This window comes from Dermacentor albipictus, chromosome 1, assembly GCF_038994185.2.
Source record: "Dermacentor albipictus isolate Rhodes 1998 colony chromosome 1, USDA_Dalb.pri_finalv2, whole genome shotgun sequence".
Taxonomy (NCBI): Eukaryota; Metazoa; Arthropoda; class Arachnida; order Ixodida; family Ixodidae; genus Dermacentor; species Dermacentor albipictus.
The window spans coordinates 90,566,339-90,579,250 of NC_091821.1; the positions used below are offsets into that span (position 1 = coordinate 90,566,339).

The 12,912-nt window shown below is 42.5% G+C and overlaps 1 protein-coding gene across 4 annotated transcripts in view; it reads left to right on the forward strand.

Annotated features, from left to right (window-relative positions):
• The window catches only part of LOC135920797 (guanylate-binding protein 2-like), a 229,126-nt gene that overhangs the window by 84,741 nt on the left and 131,473 nt on the right, over nt 1-12,912 (forward strand). For all 4 annotated transcript variants that reach the window (XM_065455056.1, XM_065455057.1, XM_065455058.1 and 1 more), the window contains one exon: nt 6,894-6,987. In XM_065455056.1, coding sequence (XP_065311128.1) covers nt 6,894-6,987 — 94 coding nt within the window. The remainder of the gene's footprint in view (nt 1-6,893; nt 6,988-12,912) is intronic.

Sequence of the window (12,912 nt, forward strand, 5' to 3'; positions counted from 1 at the left end):
ATACGGCTGTCAAGTCTTGATTTAAATCAATGAAATGCAAGATTTCTTTATTTAGCGTATTCGGGACTGTAATTTTAGAAAGTAAATTTAGGTTGCAGTTTCAATTTAACAATGTCCTCATGCATTGCATGCATGCATCAAGGCTTCATAATTAAGCAAAATAAGCTGGCTGAGATAGAGCTCATTATTTCTGCATTACTCTGCATGCAAATGTTGCCAGTGGGTGTAAGCAAGTGGTTAGTCTGCTATCCATTGTCTTGATCGAAATTGTACAGGGCATGCTCCTTCCATTTTTTTTTTCTTGAGTGCCTCAGCAACTTAGATGGCCCATTGGGCAATGCATGAAAAAAAAAAAAAAGTAGGGCTCCAGTTCACGCTGTGAAGGTGGTTGGCCAGCGAAGCTGTGGTATCGCTTGTTCCGATAGACCAATGTGACATAGCCTTGAACTGGGTCCTGCCAAGCCAGAGCACAATGTCATTGTACATATCGACATTGCTGTTCCTTTTGTAGGTCATCATATTTGCCTTGCTCTTCAGGTGACTTACCTGCGTGTGGCTTGCTTCGGGCAGGAACCGCTGCGTCCTACCTAGCCTGAGCATGATGCCATTGTGCATATTGACATTGCTGTTTCCGTCGCCGCCCATCATGTTCACGCTGCTCTTCGGGAGACATAACTATGCATGGCCTTTCCATAGCGCTATCCGAACACAAATGAGGTCTGTGGCTAGGCGGGTTGTTCTTTTACATATGAAAGTGTAGTTACGACACTCCCTTCTTCGTATGCTACAGTTGTCACCTCCCGGCAACTGCAGCTTATGCAACCGTAATCGTAATCTTTACCGGGAAACGCTTGCGGCGAACGATATGCGCAAGGATAAGTGCTCCGGTTCTTCTTCTTTGTTTTTTTTTTCTTTCCCCCGCACGGCCGGCACCGCGGATGCGCAGAGGCAAGTGCCATCTGGTAGTGCTGCAAAGAGTACAGGGGCGCAAGCTGTGATTTGGAAGAAAAAAAAAGTTTTCGCTTTTTTTAATTGCAAGAATTGCACAGAAGGTGCCTTATCTCGCTTAAGTGGCAGCCACATGCATATTGTATTGTATTTCTAATCAATTTAGATGTATTTTCAGTGTAGTGTTGCTCAATGTCAGCATCTTTATTTTATGCTGCTTGGTGATTGCACATTTTAACTGTAAGTCAGCCTATATTAGGGGATCATAGAATGAAATGGGTACCTTATGGTACCCATTTACCATGGTACCTGTGCAGCATGAAATGGGTGTATTGATTTCACTTATGCGAGGCCAGAAACATGTAGAGGCATGTCCCATGTTGTTCCTATTTTTCATTACTCCTGACAGCACAGAAAAATAGGCCTCTTTTTTATCACTGGTGGCAAAGAAACAGTCTTCATTTTGTTGCCACTAGCAGTCACTACAGTGCACATTGTGGCCTTGTATATCATTCTTAGAGTGTACTAGAGTGCTATATATTCCTACAACAGTGTAGTGACCTGGGCTGGTTGGTGTGGCGACATTTTTATGACCAGTGAAACCAACATGGACTCTGGAGAGCACATACAACATACCACTAGAGCATGCTGGTGGTGTATTGTACTTGGGTCCTCTCCTGTGTCTGTATTGGTATCCCTTGTTAAAGAAATTTCACTGAAGTTTAAGCAAAAATTGAGCCTAGCACTAGTATGCGGCATTGCCTGCTAGTGAAAACATGCATGGCGTTATCCAATAACGTTTTGACAACTAGGTGTGACCTGCAATTCAGCTTTGCATGCATCTGACCACTAGTCAATTACCTTATAACAAAGTAATGGCTGGTGCACTTCATTATATGATTTCACACAGTTCTCCCTCTCACCTCTTTTGTTTGTATGTGGCGAATTTTTTTTTATAAATGCGTACGGACATGGTATGAGCCCCCAGAAGCATTCTAGAAGGCTGTTGGGTTTTCTTATACTTCATAATATTGAAGTTTGATTTTTGTTACACAAAAAAAATGTGCAACCTTGTCAGCATTTGTATTGCGAGAGAAACTTGGCCAATTTGGGTTGTAATTCATGTTTCGGAAATTAACAGCGCTAAACAAACAAGGACGAAGGAAAAGAAGAACACGACCCTGGCGCTGTTCGTGTGTTGTGTTCGTGTGTCGCAGTGTCATGTTCTTCTTTTCCTTCATCCTTGTCTGTTTGGCACTGTTAATTTCCGAACCATTGGTATGGTAAATGAAGGTGGTAAACATTGTATTATGGCAGTAGTTGACGGTGCTTGGTCTTCCTAGCTGTTAAGTGAAAAATAAAAAGAATAAATGCACTTGACCAGCATAGTATGCCATGCTATTGTTGTCAAGTGGTGTCAGCGCCAATTCTTGCTGTAGATATTTCATCATCATCATCAGCCTGTTTTATGTCCACTGCAGGACGAAGGCCTCTCCCTGCGATCTCCAATTACCCCTGTCCTGCGCCAACGGATTGCAACTAGCGCCTGCAAATTTCTTAATTTCATCACTCCGCCTAGTCTTCAACTGCGTTTCCCTCCTCTTGGAACCCATTCTGTAGCCCTAATGGTCCAACGGTTATCTAACCAGCGCATTACACGACCTGCCCAGCTCCATTTCTTTCTCTTGACGTCAAGCAGAATATTGTCTATAGCTATTTGCTCTCTGATCCAAACCGCTCTCTTTCTGTCTCTTAACGTTATGCCTAGCATTCTCCGTTCCATCGCTCTTTGTGTGGTCCTTAACCCTTTGACGGTCATTGATGTAAATATACGGCGCCGCAAACAAGTCCGAAAATGGTCGATGCCGTATATTGATGGCGCTGTCTGTACATCTAAAAAGCGCGCCAATTTCCCAACTTTTTCTTTTCTGTCGTGCTGCCACTATGTGGGGATACAGGGAATTTTTTTCTCGCGCCTCCCTCTCTAGGTTTTCGATGCATGGTTTGTTTTAGCGCTAGTTTGCTCCCACGCGTCTATATACTACTGCTTGTGCATTGGCATGCGGCCATTTGGATTTTGTTTCGCGGGCGGTTTCGGCTTTTTACCCTTGCGAAACTGATGGCTATCTCGTTTCTAATCACTCAAAGGGCGACCGCTTGTTTCTCGCTCGTTTAGTGCTCACAGGGGTGCGCATAGAAAGGATGCCGCCGTGCATGCGTTTCCGTTTCTTTTCTTTTTTTTTTAAGACTGGTGAAAACTAATTGCCCTAGCTGGTTAGCGAAAAGATGAAGATTAGCGGAAGTTTGTCACATGTGTTGCTTCTTTTTGATAAGCACACAACCAAACAGTTTTCTTGAGTGCGCACAGCTACGTAGTTCGATTATGCTATGGACGTACGTATTAGTGCAAGAGCAGGAACATTTGAGGCTTGGGAAACATTATTGTGTGCAGATTTTCAAAGCCTTAAACTATGTGCATAAAAATGCATAAAATTTTTAATTCTGATAAGTTTATTTCCTTTTTTATTGTTGTTATTCATGAATGAAGAGTGCATATAGACCTTTTTCATCCGCAATGTGGCAGCAGTGCGTTCATGACCCCACAGAACTTCCGGTCAGCCATTTTCGACAGTCCAGTTAGCCAAGAAAAAAGAAGTATTTTGTCACACAGTATACTGTAGGCACATATTATTGATGTTTTCAGATGTAAAAAACGTGCGTCGTATGTGGAGCTCATGTATAGGCGTTTTTTGTTGCATATAACGCTACAATTCACTTGTCAAACACTCCTACTCTGCAGCAAAACTGGTGCCAGATGTAGGGTCCTATAAATTTTTAGGCTATTGTAAATTGTGTTGCTCCGGTGTGTTTAACCGGAAGTCTTCTGGGAGTTATGTTTGTAAGCATGAAAAGGGTCTATATATCAACGTAAAATATTTTTTTCTCACTTTACGGTCACCCTAGAAAAATTACGGTAAATTTTTTTCGAAATAAGTCCCTAAGAAGAATTGGAATCTGCAATTTAAAAAATCGATCCTGGGCGGTCGCGTATGGCGGAAAAAATCGACCCTCGAAGGGTTAACTTGTTCTCAAGCTTCTTTGTGAGTCTCCAAGTCTCTGCCCCATATGTCAGCACTGGTAAAATGCACTGATTGTATACTTTCCTCTTTAGTGATAATGGTAAGCTTCCAGTGAGGAGCTGACAATGTCTGCCGTATGAGATCCAACCCATTTTTATTCTTCTTTGAATTTCCTTCTCATGATCAGATGTCCCTATGATTAGTTGACCTAGGTAAACATACTCCTTCACAGTCTCTAGAGGCTGACTGGCTATCCTAAACTCTTGTTCCCTTGCCCTGCTATTTATCATTATCTTTGTCTTCTGCATATTAATCTTCAACCCCACTTTTACGCTCTTTCTGTTTAGGTCCTCAATCATTTTTTTGTAACTCTTCTGCATTGTTGCTCAATTGAACAATGTCAACGGCAAATCGAAAGTTGCTGAGATAGTCGCCGTCGATCCTTGCTCCTGAGCCTTCCCAGTTTAATACCTTGACTACATCTTACAAGCACGCAGTGAATAACATTGGAGAGATTGTGTCTCCCTGTCTGACCCCTTTCTTTATAGGTAGCCTCCTGCTTTTCTTGTGAAGAAGTAAGGTAGCTGTGGAACCTCTGTAGATATTTTCCAAGGTATTTACGTAAGCATTCTGTACTCCTTGATTACGTAATGCCTCTGACTGCTGGTATCTCTACTGAATCAAATGTTTTTTCGTAATCTATGAAAGACATATAGAAAGGCTTATTGTACTTTGCGTATTTCTCGATAACTTGATTAATGACATGGATGTGATCCATTGTAGAGTATCCCTTCCTGAAGCCAGCTTGTTCCCTTGGTTGACTAAATTCCAGTGTTACCCTTATTCTATTGGAGATTATTGTGGTAAATATTTTATGTAATACTGGGAGTAAGCTAATAGGCCTATAATTTTTTAGTTCTTTAACGTCGCCCTTTTTGTGGATTAGTATAATGTTTGCATTCTTCCAGTTTTCTGGGACCCTAGCAGTCGGCAGACACTTCGTATAAAGAGCCGCCAGTTTTCCAAGCATTATGTCCCCTCCATCTTTGATTAAGTTGACTGCTATTCTATCTCCTCCTGCCGCTCTTCCTCGGTTCATGTCTTGCAAGGCCCTTCTGACCTCATCGCTAGTTATAGGAGGAATTTCTGTATCCTGTTCATTACTGTTTCTAATTGAGGTACCCTGACTCCTCTGGGTACTGTAGGTCAGTATAGAATTCTTCCGCTGCTTGTACTATATCTTCGAGATTGCTGATGATAATACCCTCCTTATCTTTCAGTGTATACATCTTGGTTTGTCCTACGCTAAGTTTCCTTCTCACTGATTTCAGGCTGTGTCCATTTTCTACGGCTTCTTCAGTCTTTCTCACGTTATAGTAGTTTCGAACATCTCTTATTTTCACCTTGTTGATCAATTTTGACAGTTCTATGAATTCTATCTTATCCCTTGAGTTGGCCACTCTCATTCTTTGTCATTACTTAATTAGGTGCTTTGTTACTTGGGAGAGCTTGCGTACTGTTTGCCTTGGAGCCTTGCCTCCCACTTCAATGGCTGCCTCTGAAGCCAGCCTAGTTATGGTTTCATTCATTGCCTCTATGTCATCTTCATCTCTCTGTTCTAAGGCTGCTTATTTGTTTGGAAGCACCAACCTAAATTTGTCTGCTTTTACCCTTACTGCCTCTTAGTTGACCTGTTTCTTCTTGACCAGTTTTACTCTTTCTCTGTTCAAATTGAGGTGAATCCTAGCCTCACTAACCTATAATCACTACACTTTACCTTACCTATCATTTCTACATCCTGCACCATGCTGGGATTGGCAGAAAGTATGAAATAAATTTCATTTCTTATTTCACCATTGGGGCTTTTCCAGGCCCACTTTCTGTTGCTACACATCTGAGAAAGCTGTTCATTATTCTCAGCCTATTCCTTCCTACGAATTCTACCAGCATCTCTCCTCTCGCGTTCCTAGAATCGACGCTGTAGTTGCTAATTGCTTGTTCCCCACTTTGGATTGAAGTCGCCCATTACTACAGTGTACTGAGTTTGCACTTTTCTCATCGTTAATTCAACATCTTCATAAAACTGATCTACTTCATCGTTATCGTAATGGCATGTTGGAGCGTAAGCTTTTACTACCTTTAATCTATACCTCTTATAAAGTTTGATTACGACTACAGCTACCCTCTCAGTAATGCTGTAGAATTCGTCAATGTCGCCTGCTATGTCCTTATGGATTAGGAATCCTACCCTGTATTGCTTCTTATCTGGGAGACCTCTATAGCAGAGGACATGTCCGTTATTCAGCAATGTTATTGGAATCTCACCAAGGCCCATGATATCCCAAACAATATCTGATAGTTCCTCAAAAAGACCTCCTAAGGTAGCTTCACTCGACTGAATTCGGCAGTTAAAGGTTGACAGGGTCAGTTTCCATTGGCGGCCTGTCCGCACCCAGAGATTCATAGCACCCTCTGCTGCGTTACAGGTCTGACCGCCGCCTTGGTCAGGTGCTCCACAGCTGCTGGGGACTGAGGGTCGTGGGTGAATTGTAGGGATCATTTGGGAGGATATTTCAGAACACATAATCTCCTTAATACAACTGTCACAGAAAATATGCATGCTCTCTTTTACTGTTGCTTGGGCCTCCTTAGGGTTACATAAATTAAAATTCAGAACTTGGAAGCCATCTTAATCTTGTTTAAAAACATGAGATCATAATGCTGTTTTTCAATTTTTATTCATTTTGTGGGAACATGTTTTCTGTATAGATTGAATAGCTTGTAAGTTTAAGCCATGCCTGTGTGTGCCATTTGTGCCACTAATGTGTGAAATACTTTAGTCAAACTAGTTTGGGGGCTGTGCAGGCATCTGAAGAAGATCTGACCAGTGAGTACATTGAGGAGCGCAATGCACTTATGAAGAAACTGCACGAGGTGTTGGTGCCCAAAACAAAGAATGGTATGAGCTGTCTTTCATGTGTTTTTGTGTATTGCATCTGCTGGACTTGGCCCTAATCTCTTAAGAATGTCATAGCCTGAAATTTAAATTATTTAAAGTTCTGAATTCACACTGGTGCAGCTGGTACACTGAAAAATTGCTTATCTCGAAACTCGGGTTTTATAAATTTACCCTCAGTTTTATGAATTTCATTTAGCAATTGTTTACAGTAAAAGAAGCCTACTTTAAAGGTCCTGAGTCCTCAGTTGCTTTTCTAAGTAAATTTTGGCCCATAGAAAAGTCTAAATAGGTAAGTAAGCTGTGTAGTACGAAAAGTATAGTTATTCTATGCCAGATGTTTTTTCTCATGTAGAACACTTAAAAAAATAAAAACTCATGTCAAGGATTCTGCTGTTTCTCTAATAAGCTAAGTAGCTAGGCGGACATTAGCAGCAAGAAAAATGTTAATGATAATTTTGCTAATTAACTCAAATATGCTAATAATCATCTGAATTACTAATTTTAGATCACATGTTGTAACTGCAAAATCAAAGCCAAGGAGTAATGAAGTCATGTACACTTTGCAGAAATCCTAAGACTAGCACCACTTTCAAGATATGTGATCTGAAATGTGCAACAAAATATATTTTCCAGTTAATGGTTTTCCAAAAGCATATCTTATGCAGTTTGGGACAATCTTAACTGTGTTGCCAAGGCATTTTAAGGAGACGTTAGGGATGGATATCTCGAAAAGGGTTTTAGTCTTACGATTTCTGCTAAGCACACATGACTTAACAAGGCCTTGGCTCCCATTTCACAATTACAATATGTGCCCTGAGGTTTGTAAATAAAAAGATAACATATTTTAGATTTAATTAGTGAATATATGGTTGACAATTTTCTTGCAGATAATGTTTCCCTAGCCACATATCTTATTGTAAAAACAGCTAGAGTCTAGATTTTACTCTTTTTTTTTTTTAGTGTTCTGCATAAAAAGAGCATCTGTATATAAACTTTAGTGAAAAAACATGAAACAAAAAAGAAGTTTGAATTTTAGGTATTGTGCCTCATTTTAAGCTATCGTTTTGAGTTCTGCATTTTGGCAAGCACTAGCTTTGAGTTTTGTAACCTTCAGGGTGTATTGTCTATTTTTAACTTGCAACAGTACTATAGATCTGCACATTTACCAACTTGATTCAGTAATGTACAAGAAAGTTGTTCTTGTGGTATAGCAGTTTCCACTACAGCTAGAAACTAATTGTAATGAACAAGGCGGAGGCCTTGAAGAGGCAACAGAAGTAGTTGTCCTGTGTAGAGTGTTGTGCTGTGGTAGCATCATGTTTTATAATGGCTGTTGCTTTATGCATTAGCTAAAAGCAACCTGCAACAGTGCAAAAAGGAGGAAATATATTTAAGAATCTTTACATGTAAGAGTGGTGCTAATAGTAGTCGGGAAACAGCCTGAAATGTTTAAGAACAGTGGCTGACTTGAGATGCACGCAATCTGTGTACGGTCATCACACGACTTGGCCGAATGCTAGATAAAGAAAGGTGTGTTTGAGCTTAAAGGACCCCAAACCACATTGACCTCGTAGGTGAGTGAACGGTTTCCCTCTCACCTTCACTATGCAAGTACCAAATGTCACATTGGCACTCTTGTTTGAAAACACCATCAACTTCTGGTTACCAGATTCCACTTTTTTTTTTTTTTTGCTACGCACCATGAATGGTGCGTAGCAAAAAACAGACTCAACAACAGCAAACAACAGACTCAACTAATAGAGACTGTTAATGATCTCTCATATGCAATAAATAACCGAGGCCAAACAGACATATTATTTTTAGATCTGGCCAAGGCTTTCGATGAAGTGTTGCACCCAAAGTTGCTATTAAAAATGAAAACTATATTCAAAAACCCTCGCTTATCCGAATGGTTTTCGTCCTACCTAAGCCATAAAAACCAATTTATTGCATGTGAGGGATACCGGTCTTCCTTTTCACCCGTAGAGTCTGAGTACCCCAGGGAAGTGTATTGGGCCCCCTGTTATTTTTATTATTTATCAATGACATGCCGCAAGACATTACAGTTCCCATCAGACTCTTCGCAGATGATTGCATATTTTATAACTGTATTTAATCACCTGCCGATCAGACCAATTTAAATTCAAATTTGCAAAAGGTAAAATATTGGTGTGACAGCTGGCAAATGGTTTTGAAATCTGAAAAAAACTGTTTACATGTCTATCACTAGAAAACAAAGTATTATTGATTACACTTATTCTATTGAAGGTGTCGTGTTAGAGTATCAACATTTAAGTACTTGGTTTTAAAGCTTACCTCGAATTTATGTTGGAATGAACAGGTTTACTATGTATCTACTAAGGCCCAGAAAGCCTTGTGGTCACTTAGAAGAAATGTGTATAATGCTTCTCCTGAAGTAAAATGCCTGGCATATAAAGCTTTGATTCGACCAGTTATGGAGTATGCAGAAATTGTGTGGGACCTATACACTTCATCTAAACAGTGTAAGCTGGACAAAATTCAGCGGCTTGCTGCACAATTTATTTTTAACAAATATCGTCGTTCCCACTCTCCTACCCAGTTATGTGAAATTGCTGAACTTCCCTCTCTAGAGTCTAGAACTGAGTAAAACCGTTTGAAGTTTCTTTTTCTTATTATTCATGGCCATGTTAAAATTGATAAAGATGACTATTTTCACTTGTCTCCTAGTAACTATTTTCGTCATCGCCACAGCATGTATATCCCTCCTCCTACTACTTGCAATGATTGTTTTAAATACAGCTTCTTTCCGAGAGCAATAAAACAATGGAATCTATTAGACTCAATAGTGAAAACGTCATCTATACGCGACTTTCTCGAAAATGTCAAAAGCACATGTGTACGCATACCATAACTCGGCCAAATGTTAATACTGTAATAACCTGGGTATTGTATTACATGCTGTATTTCCAATGGTATTACTATCAGTGCATTCCCCAAAATATATTTTTATTTTCTTTATCATATAAATATATTGTTGCTTTGTATTGTCACCTACCACTCCTGTAATAGCCCAAAGTTGGGCTGACAGTATCAATAAATGAAATGAATAATATTGAGAGCAATGAGTTTCTTTACTAGAGGTGGTAATGAGTTAATTGTACTCCATATCATGCTTTGAAGGCAACGCAGTGTAAGCTATACGAGTACTAGTGCAATCATAAGTCTGACTCTACAAGTTTCGCCATGCAGTTGTTTTTTATATGTGAAGCTTTCTACAGAATAGCTACTGTCAGAAATAATGTGAGGAAGACCTAGCACCAGCAGCGTTGTGTTTTAAGCTGTTCTTTTTTGTTTTCATGTCGCGTTGCACCCGCTTCGTGGCCTGGTGCTAACTTTCTCCTCCTTGACAGCACTGCACATGGAAAGAGTTGTGGCCTGAGGCAAGGGGCGCTACAGAGCTCCCCACCATACAGCAGAAGCCAGAGGAGCCATCCAGTAAACATGCTTAGATGCTACCGCCCAGAGTGATGAAGGGATGGAGGCTAGGTTGAGTGGAGGGACCGCGGGTGCAAGAGCAGCGACATAGGAAGGTTTGAGTCTGTCAGCAGCCACGACGTCTTCGTGACCGTTAATGTGAACATCTTAGGCATACGATGGAGTACACGGAATCGTCCATTGTAGGCTGAGGTGAGGGGTGCATGCACGTGGTCATGCCGAACGAAGACATGGCTGCAGGAATCCACATCCTGGCTGACAAATACAGACCAGTAGTGTCGGTCAGCAGGAATTAGAGGAGCAAGGTCGTGAAACGCGATGCACAGCTCCCGGATGTAGGTGGAAGCATCATGGGTGCAAGATGGCGACGACGGTGCGAAGAATTCTCCAGGCAGGCGCAGGGGAACGCCGTAGGTGAGTTCAGCCGAAGAGTAACCTAGGTCAGCCTTCAGGGCTGATCGAATGCCCAGAAGGATGAAGGGAAGGTGGACGAGGCAACATTCTCTTGGCTGCTAAGTGGTGAGGGTAGCCTTCAGTTGTTGATGAAGTCGTTCCACCATGCCATTTGCAGAAGAATGGTAGGCGGTCGTATGGATGTGTCGAATGCCCAGAGTCTTGGCAAGCATGGTGAATAGGGCCGATTGAAACTGGTGGCCTCGGTCAATGTGACGACAGAAGGGCACCCGAAACGTGACACCCAGCCGCTCATGAAAGCCTTAGAAACCGTCTCGTAGTGTCTGTAATGGGAAGCGCCTCTGGCCATTGGGTGATGCAATCCACACGTGTGAGCAGGTAACAGGCCCCATGTGATGACGGGAGAGGGCCGACAATGTCGAGGTGGACGTGGGAAAACCTAGCGTCTGGAGGCCAAAATGGGGTATCATACATGACGGTATGGCAGTGAACTTCAACACGCTGGCATTTAAGGCAGATTCGCGCCCAGCGACAGACGTCTGCATTGATGCTACGCCAAAGGAAGCGAGTTGTAGCTAGCTTCTGGGTTGCACGAATTCCAGGGTGGCTCATGTTGTGCAGTTGATCTGAAATTGCGTGATGAAAAGCCAAAGGCATGAAGGGTCGAGGAACACTAGTGGATGTCTCGCACATCAACGAGGAAGAAAACGGAAGCGGGCACTCAGTGAAGGACAGGGACATGGATGAGGAATGAAGCCGATGCAGCTCAGGGTCGTTGTGCTGGGTAGCTGCTAGCTCCTCTATGTCTACTGGTGGTTCGACTGCCAGGGCATCAACGTGAGAGAGTGCATCAGTGGGCCCATGCATGGGACGTAGATCCACAGTGCACTCGGAGATAAAGCACAGTTGGCGGACCTCCCGTGCAGGGTAGTTGCTGGGATTCCGATGGAAGTCAAACATCAGATGCTTACGGTCTGTGACGACGTGAAAGTCCCGGCCCTCCAGAAAGTGGCAAAATGCTTGATGGCGAGGTGCACTGCAAGGAGTTCTTGACAGAATGTGCTGTATTTAGCTTCAGGTGGCTCCAGTCTCTGTGAGAAAAAAAACCAAGAGGCTGCCAACCAGATGTGTTGCTCGAGAGCTACAGCGCCTGCCATACTTGATGCATCGGTGATGGGACGAATTGGGGCATCAGGAACGATATGTGTGAGCATGGTGGTGTCTGCCAGCGCCTTCTTGGCAGTTGCAAAGGCAGATGCAGCATCCTCAGTCCACTCAAGTGGCATGGCCGGATCTTTTTTGATAGCCAGTAGGTCGGTCAGAGGCTTCCGAAAATTGGCACACTTTGGAAGAAAGGGGCAATGAAAGTTTAGTAGGTCCAGGAATTCTCTGAGTCTTTTTAGTGAAACCGGCATTGCCTTCACTTTGCTGGCGAGAGGCCTGATATCTTGTGGGGGGACAAAGTGGCCTAAGAACTCAATGGTAGCGACGCCTAAGACGCACTTGTTCGGATTAATGACGAGACCAGATAAAGTCAGTGGAAAAGGGCATGCAGATGAGCTTGCGATGAGATCATCAAGATAGGCTAACATGATGTAGAACCCTCGCCTGAACTCGTTGATGGTGTGCTGAAAAGTCTGTGCAGCGTTGCGCAATTCAAAAGTCATCCTCACATATTTGAAGAGTCCGAAAAAGGTGGTAATGGCCGTCTTCGGAACGTGAGTGTGTTCCACAGAAATTTTATAAGCTTTCACGAAGTCAACTTTAGAAAAGATAGTGCACCCAGCTAAATTTGATATGAAGTCTTGTATGTGACGAAGTTAATAGCGGTCTGATAAGGTGTAGGCGTTCAGAGTGCGGTAATCCCCACGTGGTCTCCAGCCGCCAGGCTCTTTCTTTGGCACCATGTGGAGTGGCGATGCCCAGTTGCTTGAGGAAGGTTGCACAATACCGAGTTCAAGCCTGTGCTCAAACTTGTGGCTAGCGATGGTGAGGCGGTCGTTCTCCAGACAGTCGGTGAGGCTGAGTAAAGAC